We start from the raw sequence: 18330 nt of genomic DNA, 5'->3' as shown, positions 1-18330 counted from the left end.
GAACTGGCAGGGAAGTTCGCCGCCCCGACCGCTACGGGTGGACCGACTGACGTGGATTGACGTGACCCATTCGTTTATTGCTGATGCTTGCTTGCAACCTGCCGAGCGGCAGTATAGTTCTAACGGCGGGGAGAATGTAGTGAAATTATACCAAGGTGAACCCAGGGTGTGCTCGCTACAGAAGGGGCGTCTATAAGACCCGGGACAACCGGGGCGCGCGGACACTCCAGCGGAACTCACTGTGACATAGTCCTGTAGTTTGAATGGTATGTACGCCCCTAAATGCTGCGCTGACTGTCCTCTCTGTTGGACCATTGCTATATTGAATCGACCATTGCTCATGAAATACTCTGATTTTAATGCCTGTTGCATGCATGTATTCTTACAGGATGTACTACAGATCTAAATGATATTAAACCTACCCAGAGGTCAAGTCGTGTCTGAGCTTGATTTTCACGACAGGTACCATCCCTGCTGACTGGTTCTACACCTAGCCAGAACACCTGGGATGTTGGCAGATATGTGAGGCTGGTTCCACCCTTCAATGAGAAGGAGGTAGCCAAGTTTTTTTTCCACACTTTGAGAAAGTGGCTCGACTGTTAAACTGGCCTGAGGAGTACTGGTCCATACTAGTGCAAAGTGTTCTGGTGGGTAAAGCTCAAGATATTTATTCGGCTTTACCGATGGACCAATGTGCAGATTATGAGGTATTGAAGAAACACATTCTCAAAGCCGATGAATTGGTCCCGGAAGCTTACCGGCAAAAATTCCGGAATGCCAGGAGGAGGGAGAGTGAGACCCATGTGGAGTTTGCCAGAGTGAAAGAAACCATGTTTGATAGGTGGTGTGATTCAAAAGGAGTTGGGAAAGACTTCGAACTGTGGCGACAATTGATCCTGGTGGAGGAATTCCAACAGTGTGTCCACGAGGACATTAAAGTTCATCTGGAGGAAAGGAAAGTACCAAAGCTGTTTGAGGCAGCAACCATGGCAGATGACTATGCCTTAACACACAGGATGGGGTCCCACAAACCGAACATCTCACCCAGACCGAGCCAGGGGAGCTATGGTACATCAGGGGCGGAGAATGAAAATCCATGGGGGCAGCCTCGAGATGAAAATGAGGACCACTCTGACACCACGACTTCTAGAAATCAGAAGACTGCGGTTCCAAGACAGACCTATTGTCCGGGGGGTTCGAGGCAGACCGCCGCCCCCATGCCTTGGCAGACCACGAGGTTCTCCTCCGGGCCTACTTGCACTTTTTGCCATAAACTTGGACACGATGTCCAACTGTTATGCTCTGGGAAAGGAAAATCGGGAGCGGAGCTCGACTTGTAGGACTCCAAATGCAATGGCCATTGTGAGAAATCACCCTCAAAAGGGTTACCAACCATTTATTTCAGAGGGGTTTGTGTCACTGGATGGAGCCTCGACTAACCGGAGACTGGTTAGGATATTGAGGGACACAGGAGCACATCAATCTTTAATGCTTGAAGGCATCTTGCCATGGTCCGAGGAGACGGCAACTGGGGATAGTGTTCGTTTACAGGGGATTGGTGGCTGTGTTAGTGCTCCACTTCATGTCATCCATTTGGAGTCCGATTTGGTGTCAGGACCGGTCACCGTCGGTTTACAAGCCACTTCCTGTAGAAGGAGTATCTTTTGTTATCGGGAATGATTTGGCCGGTGGCCAAGTTTCTGGTAACCCGATGTTTGTTGAAAAGCCTATTAGGAAGCCCCCTGAAGAGAAGAGGAAATACCCTGAAACGAAGTGTCAGCACAGGCACGTTAGGGATGGAGGCAATATTGGCAAGCTCTTTGTAGGGGGACTGAACTTCGAAACAAAGGAAGAGGTTATGGAGTCTGCCTTCAGCAAATATGGACCGCTTTTGGAAGTGCTGCTTTTTTTTTCTTCTTTTTTTTGTATACAAGATCGAGGCTCGTGAAAGAGCGAACATTAATCACACAGAAAGACAAACCGACACATAAAACATATAACATCGGGAGCGGTAGACAAGATGGGGAGAGAGGGGGAAGGACACAAACACAACATTTGAGAGCAGGGACCGAGAGACACGGAGACATCGAGAGATCGAGAGATCTGAGAGAGGGCGAGGGCTTTGGGGGGGGGGGCAAGGGAAGGGGGTGGTGGGAGAGGTATAAAACATATGGACACTGCCAGGACTTCCAGGAAAGAAGTTGGAATTTCAAACAAGGTGGATCTGGGGTGAATTAGCGGGGGTAGAAAAGATCAAGGTTTTGGATGGGGGAAGATAAGAGATGGTGGTGAACAGCTGTTTTAAAGACCTGGAGGGAGCAGTGGGATTGAAGGGAGTGAGGGAGTTTGTTCCAGAGGCGGGAGAAAAGAGGAAAGAAAGAGTGAAGGTGAGCAGAGAGCCGAGATTTCGGCAGTTTAACCATCAGAGGGTTGCTGGCAGATCTTGTGCGACCTGTAGGAATATTTGGGGGACAGAGCACAGAGAGAGCTGGGGGTGCAAGGCCGGAGAGGAGTCGGTAGAAGACAGAAAGACCACCTACCTGCCTGCGGTGAGTGAGTGAAAGGCCCTCAGAGATAGCTTCATCGCGGGAGATTCCAATAATTCTGAAAGCTTTGGTTTCAACAGCGTGAAGCCGAGCTAGGTGTGAGGCAGGAGCACCGGCCCATAGGGGAGAACAGTATTCCATTGAGCTGCGGATGAAAGCCTTGTATGTGGTGAGGAGCTCAGGTGTGCCGAGGAAGGACTTCGCACGACGGAGGATGCCCAGTCGGCGACTGGCTTTGGAGGCCAGCTTGGAAATGTGGTTTTCCCAAGAAATATCATGGCAGATAGTGAAACCCAAAAGCTTGAGCGACAGAACTTCTTGGAGAGGATTGTTGAGAAAGTAGATGGGAGGGTTGTCCAGTCGATCTTTTCGGAGAGACATAGTAAGAGTGTGAGATTTGTCAGGATTGAAAGACATGTTCCACTTGTTTGACCAGTCTGTGATTTTGTCCAAGTCTTCAGAGAGTGAGGAGGCTGCAGACTGCCGATCTGAGGGAAGAGGAATGGAGCGGCAGAGAGTGGAGTCATCAGCAAAGAGATAGAGAGGATTTTCAAGAGAGTCAGAGAGATCATTGATGAAGATCAGAAAAAGCACGGGGCCCAGAACACTGCCTTGGGGAACTCCAGCCTGAACAGGAGGAGGAGATGAGAGAAACCCATTCAGGGCCATACGTTGACGACGACTAGAGAGGAAATAGAGAGAGAGCTGCTGATAAAAGACAGGGAGACACAAAAGTCAAGAGGGTTTGGCTTTGTCACGTTTGAAAAATCAAAGTACGCCAGAGTTGCAGAAAAGGATCTGAATAGCAAGGAGTTGGATGGTCGGTCCATCATAGTAGGGAAGGCATTTCCTAGGGGTCGAGGGGGCTACAGAGGAGGACCATGGAGTAGTAGTGGTGATAGAGGCAATCGATATTATTATGGAGGCTTCCAGAGTTATGGCAGCTCCTGAAGGAAGGATTATCAGAGCAGTGGCCGAGAAGGAGACCGCCATTCATGTGACTACAGTGACAAGTGGTCCAACCGTGATTGTTAGGAAAGTTAGAAAGAGTTGAAGCACTGAATGCTGCGGAGCAGCCGAGCCAAGATTCCTACACGGGTTAACCGTGAACGCCGCGTTCCGAAAGGCGTCCATGTAGTGAACTTTCCTACACGGACTAACCGTGAACTCCACGTTCCTAAAGGCGTCCAGGTAGTGGATATGTCCAAGCCTCACCACCCAACCACCATGGAACCTGATCCTCAGCTCGGCCTCCCAGAAAAAGTGCTATCGATTTGCTTGACTTTGGATTTTTGATCAACCCCTTAACCTTCATTCAAAAGAAATTAAAAGTAAAAATCAGAGGTTGATTTTAATGGAGTTTGGCTTTGCAGGGGTAACTTGGAAATTGAACATGTAAAGGGCAGGGACAATGTCGTTGTTGATGCTTTGTCCAGAGTGAATTAACTTTGGAAATCTCGGTAAGTTGGTTGAAGTTTTGTTGCTTTATTTTTGGGGAAACATTGATTACTTGTGTTGGTTTCAAGAATTTGCCTACAAAGTTTTTGCTGTGTTCAAACTTTCTTTCTTGAGGGGGGGAAGTGTTACGGATTCGGCCCTAATTATTGTTGGTATTATTATTATTATTATTGGTTCTCAGTAAGGGTTATTGTGGTTAAAAGGTTTAAAAGCGCTCATGACAAAAATGATGCCGGAAATCGGATAGCGACTTTCCGATTCCCAGGCCGTTGATCTTCAGATCACTCATGATCTTCAGAGCCACTTCAGAACTCTCATGTATTATGGAATGTAAAACAGGGTGAATAGGGACAGTCACTAATACAAAAAAAAAAAAAAATCAAGAAACAATCCTGAGTTTCCAACTTATTGCTAAATTGATAGCTCAGATGGATGCACATAATATGCACCCATAATATAAACCACGGTGCCAATGAAAAAAAATATGGGATAAAAAGTTTCTCCAAACTGTCCCTATTTCTTGATTATTATTTTTTTGTATTAGTGACTGTCCCTATTCACCCATAAAACGGGGTGAATAGAGACAGCCATAAAAAGGCTATTTATTCCTATCTAACCCATATATGGGGTTAATAGGGACTATAAGTTGCTTTTTAAAAAAATAAGAGATCACTTTCAACCCAAATATCAACAAATCAGTATGGTTATCAATTTTCAGCGAAAAAAAGTTTCCGAACTTTTTTCAGTTGTGTCCCTATTCACCTTGCTGTCCCTATTCACCCCATTTTACGGTACATTGCCAATAAATCACTGAGAGTCATAGCTCAGACTGAGTTGTGAGGGAATCGGTGAAAACTAAAAATAGAGGCAGCGGAGACAATGAACGAGGGAACTCTCGCGAGATTGGGGAAGACACGAGAAGTGGGAGAGTGAACTTGTTTTGTGAATGGGCCTTCAATCCTTCACCATCTTGACCATTCTAAAAGTAATAATTACAGCTTAGAGTGAAGAAATGCTTGATTATTACATTTGCCGAATGCATTGCACGCTCAGAGGCCATCATCCCAATTATCGCGTATGGGAAAAAAAAATGTTTTTAATTTCTTTTTTGTACACTTAGTCGAGGCTTGTGTAAGAGCTAACACATAAAACATCCAATAAAGAGAGTGGGAGGGAGAGGGAAGCACAACAACAGTAGAGAACAAGATTGCCGGCAAGATCCACATGCGCACTCGAAGAGACCTCGGTCTGTCCAGGTTGTGCAGCATGGTTGGCATTTGCGACCCGAGGGTGACCCAACTTTTATGCTTTTAAGGCACATTAAAATGAACTCAGTGTGGAAAACGGTTACCTACTCTGGGGCTGTCATGCCATGATCCCAGAACATCTGCATTCCAGGGTAATGGATGGAATCCACGACTGTTGTGAATTAGAAGTCACTCCCTAGAAACAATGTGGGCTGGCCAAATCTTGATGCTGACATCAAAGGTACATCATGTTCATCAGTGTTACCCCTACAAGAGCACACGGATTACAATTGTGAAAGTGTCACTGCATCCTTGGGAATGGCCAAGCTAACTGTATTTATCTCGATTATGCGGGGTCTATCAAAGGCGGCATGATGCTGCTCATCACGAGCAAGCACACTAAATAGATTGATGCCCACATGACACATGGTATGACGTCAGCAAGCACCATCAAAAAACTCACACTATTTCGCCACTCATGGTTTGCCCACGATTATCGTGAGTGATAAAGGTGCGTGTTTTTCCAGTTACAAGTTCACTTGATTCATGCGTCGGAACGGCATCAAACACAGGTTTGTCAGCCCACATCACCAGGCTTCAAATGACTTGGCAGAACATTCGGTGGGAATCATCAAATCCGGATTGTATAAATTTCTGGATGGAAACAGAGACAAAGCTACCCCGTCTCCTGTTCAAATACCGTTTCACACTCAATAACCGGAGCAGGTCTGTCCAAGTTGTTGATGAAATGACACCTGAGATTGACACTTTATAAACGGTTAAGAGAGCCAGCTTGAACAAAATTTGATGCCCACGTTGCCCAGCAGTAGCTGTATCAACATTAGATACCCAGTGTTTTGCCTGCAACTTTGACACGGGTAATATGTGATTGGGAACCCAGATCCACTGTCCTACGTGATTCGCCTGCACAACTTCACTCAGGCCAACTGGCACGGTCTTCAAGCAGCCATCAATCGTCTGGATTGGTCTCCCATCTCCACTGCCTCTGACATCAACTCATCCTGGGAATTCTTCCAAAGTAAATTGCTCTCTCTCATGCACAGATTTATCCCATCTCGTCTTCAGTTGTCATACCCTTCCTCCCGTCCATGGTACACGGAATCTTGTGGTGAGGCTGTTGCCCAGAAACAACTTGCCTTCGTCTCCTGGAAAGCAAATCCAACGGAAGGAAATCTCATTTCCTTTCACAAAGCCCGAAACAAGTGTGTGTCCACCCTCAGGAGAGCCAGGAAACAATATCTCTCCGTTCTCAAGACCAAACTCTCTTATCTGTCTCCCTCTTCCAAATCCTGGTGGCGTCTGGTCAAATCCGTTTCTGGTGTTTGTTCCCCCTCCATCCCCTCCCTTACCTCAAACGGCTACACAGCTGACTCCGCACGTGAAAAAGCTGAATGCCTCAACTCTGTGTTTGCCTCTAAATCTTGTGTCCCAAACCCATCCATCTCTGTACCCACCATACCCAGTCGTACCCTGCTGCTCCTGGACTCCGTGTCCTTTCCTCCTGACAAGGTGGAAAAGTTTCTGTCAACCCTCGACTCTGATTCTGCAACTGGACCCGACGGCATCAGCCCACGGGTCCTAAAATCCTGCTCTGCTGCTCTATCTCACCCTCTCTCTGTTCTCTTCACCCTCTCTTTTGCTCAAGGTCAACTGCCATCTGCTTGGAAATCAGCCAACATCACCGCTTTGCACAAAAAAGGTGCAAAAACAGATCCTAGCAACTACAGACCAATCAGCCTTCTCCCAATTATCAGCAAAGTCATGGAATCCATCATTGCTTCTGATATGAAATCTTTCCTCTTCTCCAATGGCTTGATCTCTGATCATCAATTTGGTTTCAGACCAGGTCACTCTACTCTGGACATGCTGCTTCTGCTGTCTCAACAATGGATGGAGGTCCTCAATGCCAAACAGGAAATTAGAGCTGTCTCCCTCGACATATCACGTGCCTTCGACACGGTCTGGCACCCCGCTCTGCTCACCAAACTCTCCTCCTTTGGTATCCATGGAAATCTCCACGCATGGCTGGCGGACGTCCTCTCTAGTCGTCGTCAACGTGTGGCCCTGAATGGGTTTCTCTCATCTCCTCTTCCTGTTCAGGCTGGAGTTCCCCAAGGCAGTGTTCTGGGCCCCGTGCTTTTTCTGGTCTTCATCAATGATCTCTCTGACTCTCTCGAAAATCCTCTCTATCTCTTTGCTGATGACTCCACTCTCTGCCGCTCCATTCCTCTTCCCTCAGATCGGCAGTCTGCTGCCTCCTCACTCTCTGAAGACCTGGACAAAATCACAGACTGGTCAAACAAGTGGAACATGTCTTTCAATCCTGACAAATCTCACACTCTTACTATGTCTCTCCGAAAAGATCGACTGGACAACCCTCCCATCTACTTTCTCAACAATCCTCTCCAAGAAGTTCTGTCGCTCAAGATTTTGGGTCTCACTATCTGCCATGATCTTTCTTGGGAAAACCACATTTCCAAGCTGGCCTCCAAAGCCAGTCGCCGACTGGGCATCCTCCGTCGTGCGAAGTCCTTCCTCGGCACACCTGAGCTCCTCACCACATACAAGGCTTTCATCCGCAGCTCAATGGAATACTGTTCTCCCCTATGGGCCGGTGCTCCTGCCTCACACCTAGCTCGGCTTCACGCTGTTGAAACCAAAGCTTTCAGAATTATTGGAATCTCCCGCGATGAAGCTATCTCTGAGGGCCTTTCACTCACTCACCGCAGGCAGGTAGGTGGTCTTTCTGTCTTCTACCGACTCCTCTCCGGCCTTGCACCCCCAGCTCTCTCTGTGCTCTGTCCCCCAAATATTCCTACAGGTCGCACAAGATCTGCCAGCAACCCTCTGATGGTTAAACTGCCGAAATCTCGGCTCTCCGCTCACCTTCACTCTTTCATTCCTCTTTTCTCCCGCCTCTGGAACAAACTCCCTCACTCCCTTCAATCCCACTCCTCCCTCCAGGTCTTTAAAACAGCTGTTCACCACCATCTCTTATCTTCCCCCATCCAAAACCTTGATCTTTTCTACCCCCGCTAATTCACCCCAGATCCACCTTGTTTGAAATTCCAACTTCTTTCCTGGAAGTCCTGGCAGTGTCCATATGTTTTATACCTCTCCCACTGCCCCCTTCCCACGCCCCCCCCCCCAAAGCCCTCGCCCTCTCTCAGATCTCTCGATGTCTCCATGTCTCTCGGTCCCTGCTCTCAAATGTTGTGTTTGTGTCCTTCCCCCTCTCTCCCCATCTTGTCTACCGCTCCCTATGTTATATGTTTTATGTGTCGGTTTGTCTTTCTGTGTGTTCATGTGATTAATGTTCGCTCTTTCACGAGCCTCGATATTGTATACAAACAAAACAAAAAAAAAACAAAAAAAAAAAAAAACGGACATGACATTCGTCAACATCAGGACCACATACCTTACCAACTGTCACTTATCACTGTCCATCGATCAAGCAAGCAACATTATCACAGCCAGAACAACAGTTCGACTCGCCACCGCCAGAAATTGTCGGGGTCACGATCCAGTCGACTTTGATGCCTCAAAATCTTCTGTGAACGCTCCTGCACCCTGTCGTGGACTCTTCGGACTCCATATCCACAGTTATACTGCGACGCTCTACACGCAAGAGAAAACTACCAAACTGTTGAACTCCTTGAAGTGTTTTTTTTATACCAATGTTCTATTTTCACGTGAACACATACGGGGGCAGAATAATTTCCGTGTCTGCTTAATGACCGGAACAGTCTTCCCGAGGTCCACTTTCTGTTATTTGAGTGCAAGTATTGCTCCATGGACTCCTGTTCATTTTTGACTTAAGGTGGAGGATGTCATATATGAATGTGCAAACCTTCTCCGTTTTACCCCAGCACTGGTTTATTTCAGTTTCCGGGGAATCACCATCACGGTCTGATTCCACAGTTGTGAAGTAATGTTTTCATTTTGTGAGCGAATAAATGGAGCCCAATCTGTCAAGTTGTCGAGATTCATTTTAAAAGTATTATTTCTTTCAAGGTGATGTGTGCGTTTGGTAACTTGTCAAAAGAGAATGTAAAGAAATTGAGACTTGAAGGAGGCAATCATAGTGCAGGCTTTTATGGCCCTCAAGGCTTCCTCATGCGTTGAAGTTCCGTGGAAATGAACTCGTATTATTATTATCCACTGCTGCAGATTATTGTTATCCCCACAGAAAGTGACCAATGAAGTTGCAGTCTGACAAGGCCCAGCAGGGATGAATGTGGGAGATAATGGACAAAAACCTGGATACAAATGCACCAAAGTAGAACGCTCTAGGAAGCTTGTTTTTGTCATCTTATTGCAATGCCACTGACTCAATGAGTAAATGTAAATTGTCAACTCTGACTTTTGTTATTGCTTGAACAGATTAGTCAAAAGCGTGGAACTTACCAGATGGTCGTTGTAACACATCTGCACTTTCAAACTCCAAAAATGGCACACGCACATCAATTGACGCTCGCTTTGCAAACTCTATGTCACCATCGGAGTACACCGTGTCGGCTATCTCCTGCATCCACGTTGTGCCTACAGAGAAACATCCGTTTAAATGTAGTGTGAACTGTGTCGTAGAACAATATTGACAAAATGTGTTGCTTATGGTACACTGCATCTACAATGTTAATTTGAGTTGTTGTGTAACGTCGTGATTTATTAGTGAGAGAAAGAAGAGTTATTTTATTCAAATAAAATAAAGGACAAACAAATATTAAAATGCTGTGTGTAAACCTTCATTCATCAACTCTATTCACATGGGGCATGGCTTCGTGTGGAGAAGATCACTCCTTTTTGCATCTTCAGATGTATAGGGCTGCCCGAAGCAGGGTGTGGCTATTGGGCACAATCCTGGACAGGTCGGCACTCCAACACAGGATATTCAAATGGTTCATTCTTCCCAATAAACGTTCTCATTTTGCCGACCACGGGAGGATGACAGGCTCAGTCAATGCACCTGGTGCTAGTTAAACGAAATGACAGGGGCTTGAACTCAGGACCCTGAGATATGAAGCTAGCCACCCTGACCGTTAAGCCAACACCAGGCTTCGTGGCCTCGGATAACCAAGCGTTTATTGGCCAAATAAGAACCTCATGCAAGAAATGGAAGCCAGTATTTGCTTAGCCCAAAAGCCGCCAACTGTTTACTTTTAATGAGCCTGATCGTGGATGGAGGAAACAGACACCACCACTTCAAAAAGTTAAACAGTTTAATAGGGACAAGGAGAAAAAGACATAAAATGTCATAGCCCCCATTGTTTTAGTAATTTTGCTGTTCGGAGTTAAAGGCTGCCAGTCAACCATCTTTGGTTGGATTACAAAACAAAATATTCCACATAGGTATACTCTCATGTATTGTCTTTGTGCTAAGTTTGAATAGAACCCGTCCATGCATGTCCAATAAATTGTTGGGCACACGTTTAAGTAACAAAATGATCTTGTATCTGATCTTGAAATAAAATGGCATGCATATGTCAACCATCATTCATTATCTGTCTGCTAAGTTTGAACAAGATCGGTACATGTATGGCCAAGAAATGGTTGAGGACATGTTCAATGTCGAGTTTTTTACAACTCAAATGGCTGCCAGTCGACTAGTCGGCCATCTTTTATCAGATTGCATCACACGCGTATGCCATCACGCACTGCGCTTGTGCCAATTAGGAACAAAATCGGACCGTACATGTCCAGGATATGGTAAAGGACAGACGCGCACACACACACACTGGCAGACGAACGGACGCGACCCAATCCATAAGCCCCCCCTTTCAGCCCAAGTCCAACGGGGGCAAAATAAAATGTTTACAATAAAAACTACACGGCACAACAATATAAACAAACTGATGCACAACTACTCTATTTGATGAGAACGGGCACGTGTCCCAAGGGCACCCCAATAAGACAAACACTGAACACAGATTTTAAACTATGCCACAATTAAAGCTGCCAGCCCAGTGATAACAGGGGATTAATTAAAGAGATAGGGTTGCCATTCATAAAGGAGACTCAAGCAGAGCAGAGAGCAAGCAAATGAATGGTTATGAGCCAAGAACCCGTCCTTGCGGAGAGGTTGATCCCCAACCTTTATGATTTATGAGTTGTAATGCAGACCTCCACCAGGTGGTGCTATACGATACACAATTACAAAGATAATTGGGGTCCTCCCCATACCCTATGAATGTTCTTCATCCCTAAAACCTTCCCATGTACCCCGTGAGTAGAACCAGCCATTTTAAACTCATTCCGTTGGTTGGGGGTGGGGATGGGGGGGGGGGAGGGGGTGTAGAAATAAAACTAAGTGTGATATTTCATGTGATAATCCCAAACTTCTATGATGTCTATAGTTTTCAAGCAGAGCATTGGAGTATTTTGATGACTTGTAATCCCCCTCACACCGAGAGGGATGCAATTTTATCCAGATTTACATAGAGAATTGGCGTGCTCCCAGCACCATGACCCCGGAGGCTATTAAATGTTTTTATCACCGAAAACCTTCTCATGCGCACCACGAGTACAACCCCCTGTTTTCAACTCATTGCGTCGAGTGGTGTAGGAAGACATAGAAGTCAAACAAAGACGCAAACCCACAAACAAACATACACTTCTCAAATCTATGCAGGCACTCCTCGTTATACAGTACGTAGTACCGGTGAACACTGTCACTGATATACAATGAATACCGTAAGCAACATTTTCCACTCTACTCCACATATAATTGCTGATACAAAATCATGTATTGTACTTTTTTTTAACCATGTGTGGTACACATTTTTCACCTTTATTATATTGTCGTAATTTTACCACTGGCTTCTGCTAGCTATATATAGTACGAGCAGATAATCCAGTCCAACGGGCCTGTTGTAAGGGAATTACCATCGTTCCCAATATTGTGTGGAATATATAGGGAGTTTGCTAGGAATGTCCTTTGACAGCATAATTGCAGGGACCCATGGAAATTCCGAGAAATGTAAAATGTGGCTTTAAGTACTTTAAGACCTTTCTTCTTCAAAATCTCAACCTCCACCCTCTCACCTCCTCTCTCCCAGCACCAAGGTTTCAACCCCAAGTGTTCAAGGCCCCTCCCCACCACAAGTTGGCAAACTCCCTCTCCTTGCTCTCTATCCCCTCCTCCCCACCCTAACTCTGTGTCCTCTCCTCCCCCTTTCTTCTGCAAGTCCTCAACCCCACATCACTAAATGTCTGCAAGCATCTTCCCAGCCACAAGTCCTCACTCCCTCCTAGCCTCAACCCCTTTCCAGACTCTGTACCTTCGCTGCCTCCCCAACCACCACTCCAACTCTCTGTCCTCCAGTCCCTCTTTCTTCTTTCATTCCTCAACACCCCCTCCCAATCCCAGCTCCACCTTTTCTCTTCAAGTCCTCAACTCCCCTTCCCCCTCCCCCTTTCTTCTGCAATTCCTCAACCCCACATCACCAAAAGTCTGCAAGCCTCTTCCCAACCACAAGTCCTCAACACCTCACTCCCAATCCCGACAAATTTCCAAAATGACAAATTTCTAACATTTCTCTATCAGCTTCTTGTTTCTCATCCAACTTGATATCATAATGAATATCGTGTTTCATACAAACTTGATCAACAAACCTTTCATACAAACTTGATGAACAAACCTTTCATACAAACTTGAGCCTGGTGTTGGCTTAGCGGTTAGGGTGCCGGCTTGAGATCCGAGGATCCTGGGTTCGAATCCCAGTCGATCGCTGAATTAACACCAGGGGGGTTGACTCAGCCTGTCAAACCTTCCGAGGTCGGCAAATTGAGTACCAGCTTGTTGGGGTGAATGATCCCGGTGTGTACCCTGGCTTAGAATAGGTACACCGTATCCCTGCGCATCGTAAGAGGCGACTAAGGGTTGGTGCCAGGAAGGGCATCCGGCCATAAAAACATTGCCTCAAACAGGGAACCATGATTGTCATGGGCCCCGCAAGGCTAACCTCCGCTCTAGCGGGGAAAATGGCCTTAAAACGATCATTCATATAATTATATATACAAACTTGATCAACCCTATTTTTAGATTTGCTCCAAGGTTTAGAACTTCCGCATTAATCTAATCTTTTATTCAAGTTTGTTCCAGGTCCGCATAATTAATATCCAGGTGGTGTAATTCCCCCAGTAACCCAGTTGTTGTAGATTTACTTCCTGATAAAAACTTTGGTATATCACCACCAGTTTTATGCCTAGAGAGGAATTGATTTTCATTAGTTTCACATGTTGAACATGTCCCCATTTGTATAACTCTATTATTTTTTAACATACGAGAAATTTAGCCCATCCCTCGCGAAGCGCAAGATGGGGTTTTGCAATCACTTCTGTGTGTCTGTCTGTCTGGCTGTAACAGACTGTGTGTCTGTCTGTCTGTGCCTGTCCTGGCTGTAACATTTTTTTTAACCTTTTTTTTTTGTCATCAAATTTTCAACAAAGCTTTATTATGAGAATAATGAGGTCAAATTAATAATTTGGTCAAAAAGTACGTCAGCATCACATGTAATTGTCAATTTTCATACGATCGGACTGAAACTTTAAGAATTTGCATATTGGGTCACTGAATTCACCAATCAAAAGCTAGAAGCCGATTGCTTTTGAGACCAAAAGGTCAAAGGTTAAAGTTGCATAAAATCATCAATTTTCATCCGAATAACTTGACAGTTGAGCAGGGTTTCCATATTAGGTCACTGACGCATATTGCTTTTGAGGTCAAAAAGTTAAGATCGCCTAAAATCGTCAATTTTTGTATATTCTTATCTGTTTTCATCATGTTTAGCATACAAAAGAAGAAGGCTGTGGTCCTCCCCCTACCCTATGAATGTTCTTAATCCCTAAAACCTTCCCATGTACCCCTTGTCTACCTCTACCCTATTTCAAGTCTGGCCTCCAAAGCCAGTCGCCGACTGGGCATCCTCCATCGTGCAAAGTCCTTCCTTGGCACACCTGAGCTCCTCACTACATACAAGGCTTTCATCAGCAGCTCAATGGAATACTGCTCTCCCCTCTGGGCCGGTGCTCCTGCCTCGCACCTAGCTCGGCTTCACGCTGTTGAAACCAAAGCTTTCAGAATCATTGGAATCTCCTGCGATGAAGCTATCTCCGAGGGCCTTTCACTTACTCACCGCAGGCAGGTTGGTGGTCTTTCCGTCTTCTACCGACTCCTCTCCAGCCTTGCTCCCCCAGCTCTCTCTGGGCTCTGCCCCCAAATATTCCTTCAGGTCGCACAAGATCTGCCTGCAACCCTCTTATGGTTAAACTGCCAAAATCAAGACTCTCTGCACTTCACTCCTTCATTCCTCTTTTCTCCTGCCTCTGGAACAAACTCCCTCACTCTCTTCAATCCCACTCCTCTCTCCAGGTCTTTATAACAGCTGTTCACCACTGTGGAAGTGTAACTCAGTGTAACTTATTGATTGGCACTGGTAACTCATTGATTAAGACTGGTAACGAAGCAGATAGATGATTCCGTAAATGAATGCCAAGAATGTGCACGAACATGGTAATCTCTTGTCCACCTGGTCACAGCCCCTGGCTGAAGCACCCCCCTATTGTTTGGTAAAGGGAACTCGCAGCAGAAGGGGAGCGAGCTGGTGCCAGGACTCGGTGCATGCATGACCTCGGGGCATTAGCGGAGAAGGGATTAGCGCGACAATGCCCATAAAAACCAGAGCAAACTATGAGTCAAGAGACATGTCACCAGAAGCTCTGACCTACGGAACGGAACGGAACCCTGTGAACAGCGCTGAGAGAGAGCACTCATCCTCAGAAGCCCAGCACGACGGAATGAATGCGTACCACGAGTTCGGCGCTGCAGCCGAACGAGAAGGACCATGCGAATAGAGTTAACCTGGTCCATTGAGTTAAACGGTATTATTTTGTAATGGAATGAAGTGAATAACGAGTTAATAAACCAGACCTTTTGTAAAACATGTTTCCGACCATTGGCGTCTTGAGTCTCACCCACCACTTCCACTACAATATGGAGGCACCGCTGGGATCAATTGGACTCATACAAGACCTTTAAAGGTGAGTGTGTCTTGTTTTTGTCCAGTATGATTTACGAACTTGGGAATAGTTATGTGTATATACATGGAGGATTTGGTGTGTGGGACTTGTGATTGTCCATAGGTAATCCAAGGATGGAACGTTTTAAATGATTCAATTATTCGTGAGCTTGCGAGGATATGTACATTATACGCTGGGTATTAAAAGCCTTACTCTGGTCTGCGGGCAAATCGGCTCATGAAGTGCACCATGAGGCGATTTGTTTGCCGGTTCGGTAAGGTCCGTACACGTGTACAATCGTGTACACCCGTTTTAAATAAATAATTTTTTCAGTTTTCCCGCCATGTCTAAAACTCGTTCGATCAACAAATAAATTCATGACAGACAACCCCTTCTCATACCGGTCCAGAATTATTGTGAAAGATGGCGATTGGATAAAAATTGCATACCGACACTCCCTCACTGTCCCTCATTGTCCCTCATGTAGCATTGGGATTTATATGTTGAATAAAATAGTTGATTGAACTAGTTGACGGATATATAAATCCCAATTCAAAAGTCAAATGAATTGGATGAAAATTAAGGATTTTGAAATTGTTGTTGACTTTTGGCCTATGTTGAATAAAATAGTTGTTGATTGAACTAGTTGACGGATATATAAATCCCAATTCAAAAGTCAAGTGAATTGGATGAAAAATTAAGGATTTTGAAATTGTTGTTGACTTTTGGCCTATGTTGAATAAAATAGTTGTTGATTGAACTAGTTGATGGATATATAAATCCCAATTCAAAAGTCAAGTGAATTGGATGAAAATTAAGGATTTTGAAATTGTTGTTGACTTTTGGCCTATGTTGAATAAAATAGTTGTTGATTGAACTAGTTGACGGATATATAAATCCCAATTCAAAAGTCATGTGAATTGGATGAAAATTAAGGATTTTGAAATTGTTGTTGACTTTTGGCCTATGTTGAATAAAATAGTTGTTGATTGAACTAGTTGACGGATATATAAATCCCAATTCAAAAGTCAAGTGAATTGGATGAAAATTAAGGATTTTGAAATTGTTGTTGACTTTTGGCCTATGTTGAATAAAATAGTTGTTGATTGAACTAGTTGACGGATATATAAATCCCAATTCAAAAGTCAAGTGAATTGGATGAAAATTAAGGATTTTGAAATTGTTGTTGACTTTTGGCCTATGTTGAATAAAATAGTTGTTGATTGAACTAGTTGACGGATATATAAATCCCAATTCAAAAGTCAAGTGAATTGGATGAAAATTAAGGATTTTGAAATTGTTGTTGACTTTTGCCCTATGTTGAATAAAATAGTTGTTGATTGAACTAGTTGACGGATATATAAATCCCAATTCAAAAGTCAAGTGAATTGGATGAAAATTAAGGATTTTGAAATTGTTGTTGACTTTTGGCCTATGTTGAATAAAATAGTTGTTGATTGAACCAGTTGACGGATATATAAATCCCAATTCAAAAGTCAAGTGAATTGGATGAAAATTAAGGATTTTGAAATTGTTGTTGACTTTTGGCCTATGTTGAATAAAATAGTTGTTGATTGAACTAGTTGACGGATATATAAATCCCAATTCAAAAGTCAAGTGAATTGGATGAAAATTAAGGATTTTGAAATTGTTGTTGACTTTTGGCCTATGTTGAATAAAATAGTTGTTGATTGAACTAGTTGACGGATATATAAATCCCAATTCAAAAGTCAAGTGAATTGGATGAAAATTAAGGATTTTGAAATTGTTGTTGACTTTTGGCCTATGTTGAATAAAATAGTTGTTGATTGAACTAGTTGACGGATATATAAATCCCAATTCAAAAGTCAAGTGAATTGGATGAAAATTAAGGATTTTTGAAATTGTTGTTGACTTTTGGCCTATGTTGAATAAAATAGTTGTTGATTGAACTAGTTGACGGATATATAAATCCCAATTCAAAAGTCAAGTGAATTGGATGAAAATTAAGGATTTTGAAATTGTTGTTGACTTTTGGCCTATGTTGAATAAAATAGTTGTTGATTGAACTAGTTGATGGATATATAAATCCCAATTCAAAAGTCAAGTGAATTGGATGAAAATTAAGGATTTTGAAATTGTTGTTGACTTTTGGCCTATGTTGAATAAAATAGTTGTTGATTGAACTAGTTGACGGATATATAAATCCCAATTCAAAAGTCAAGTGAATTGGATGAAAATTAAGGATTTTGAAATTGTTGTTGACTTTTGGCCTATGTTGAATAAAATAGTTGTTGATTGAACTAGTTGACGGATATATAAATCCCAATTCAAAAGTCAAGTGAATTGGATGAAAATTAAGGATTTTGAAATTGTTGTTGACTTTTGGCCTATGTTGAATAAAATAGTTGTTGATTGAACTAGTTGACGGATATATAAATCCCAATTCAAAAGTCAAGTGAATTGGATGAAAATTAAGGATTTTGAAATTGTTGACTTTTGGCCTATGTTGAATAAAATAGTTGTTGATTGAACTAGTTGACGGATATATAAATCCCAATTCAAAAGTCAAGTGAATTGGATGAAAATTAAGGATTTTGAAATTGTTGTTGACTTTTGGCCTATGTTGAATAAAATAGTTGTTGATTGAACTAGTTGACGGATATATAAATCCCAACTCAAAAGTCAAGTGAATTGGATGAAAATTTAGGATTTTGAAATTGTTGTTGACTTTTGGCCTATGTTGAATAAAATAGGTGTTGATTGAACTAGTTGACGGATATATAAATCCCAATTCAAAAGTCAAGTGAATTGGATGAAAATTAAGGATTTTGAAATTGTTGTTGACTTTTGGCCTATGTTGAATAAAATAGTTGTTGATTGAACTAGTTGACGGATATATAAATCCCAATTCAAAAGTCAAGTGAATTGGATGAAAATTTAGGATTTTGAAATTGTTGTTGACTTTTGGCCTATGTTGAATAAAATAGTTGTTGATTGAACTAGTTGTCGGATATATAAATCCCAATTCAAAAGTCAAGTGAATTGGATGAAAATTAAGG

The 18330-nt window shown here is 43.5% G+C and overlaps 1 protein-coding gene across 2 annotated transcripts in view; it reads right to left on the bottom strand.

Annotated features, from left to right (window-relative positions):
* LOC137432842 (sulfotransferase 1B1-like) overlaps positions 1-18330 on the bottom strand; it is a 106044-nt gene that overhangs the window by 62626 nt on the left and 25088 nt on the right. Inside the window, exon 3 of one of the 2 annotated variants that reach the window (XM_068125093.2) lies at positions 9680-9814. The exons of the other annotated variant lie outside the window; for it this stretch is intronic. Within the exon in view, the coding sequence (XP_067981194.2) occupies positions 9680-9814 (135 nt within the window). The remainder of the gene's footprint in view (positions 1-9679; positions 9815-18330) is intronic. 2 annotated transcript variants of the gene reach the window in all.

The sequence above is a fragment of the Myxine glutinosa genome, chromosome 8 (assembly GCF_964187855.1).
Source record: "Myxine glutinosa chromosome 8, kmMyxGlut1.1, whole genome shotgun sequence".
NCBI classification, from domain to species: domain Eukaryota; kingdom Metazoa; phylum Chordata; class Myxini; order Myxiniformes; family Myxinidae; genus Myxine; species Myxine glutinosa.
The sequence above is the reverse complement of the archived record's forward strand: the minus strand, read 5'-3'. Positions and strand labels throughout refer to the sequence as shown.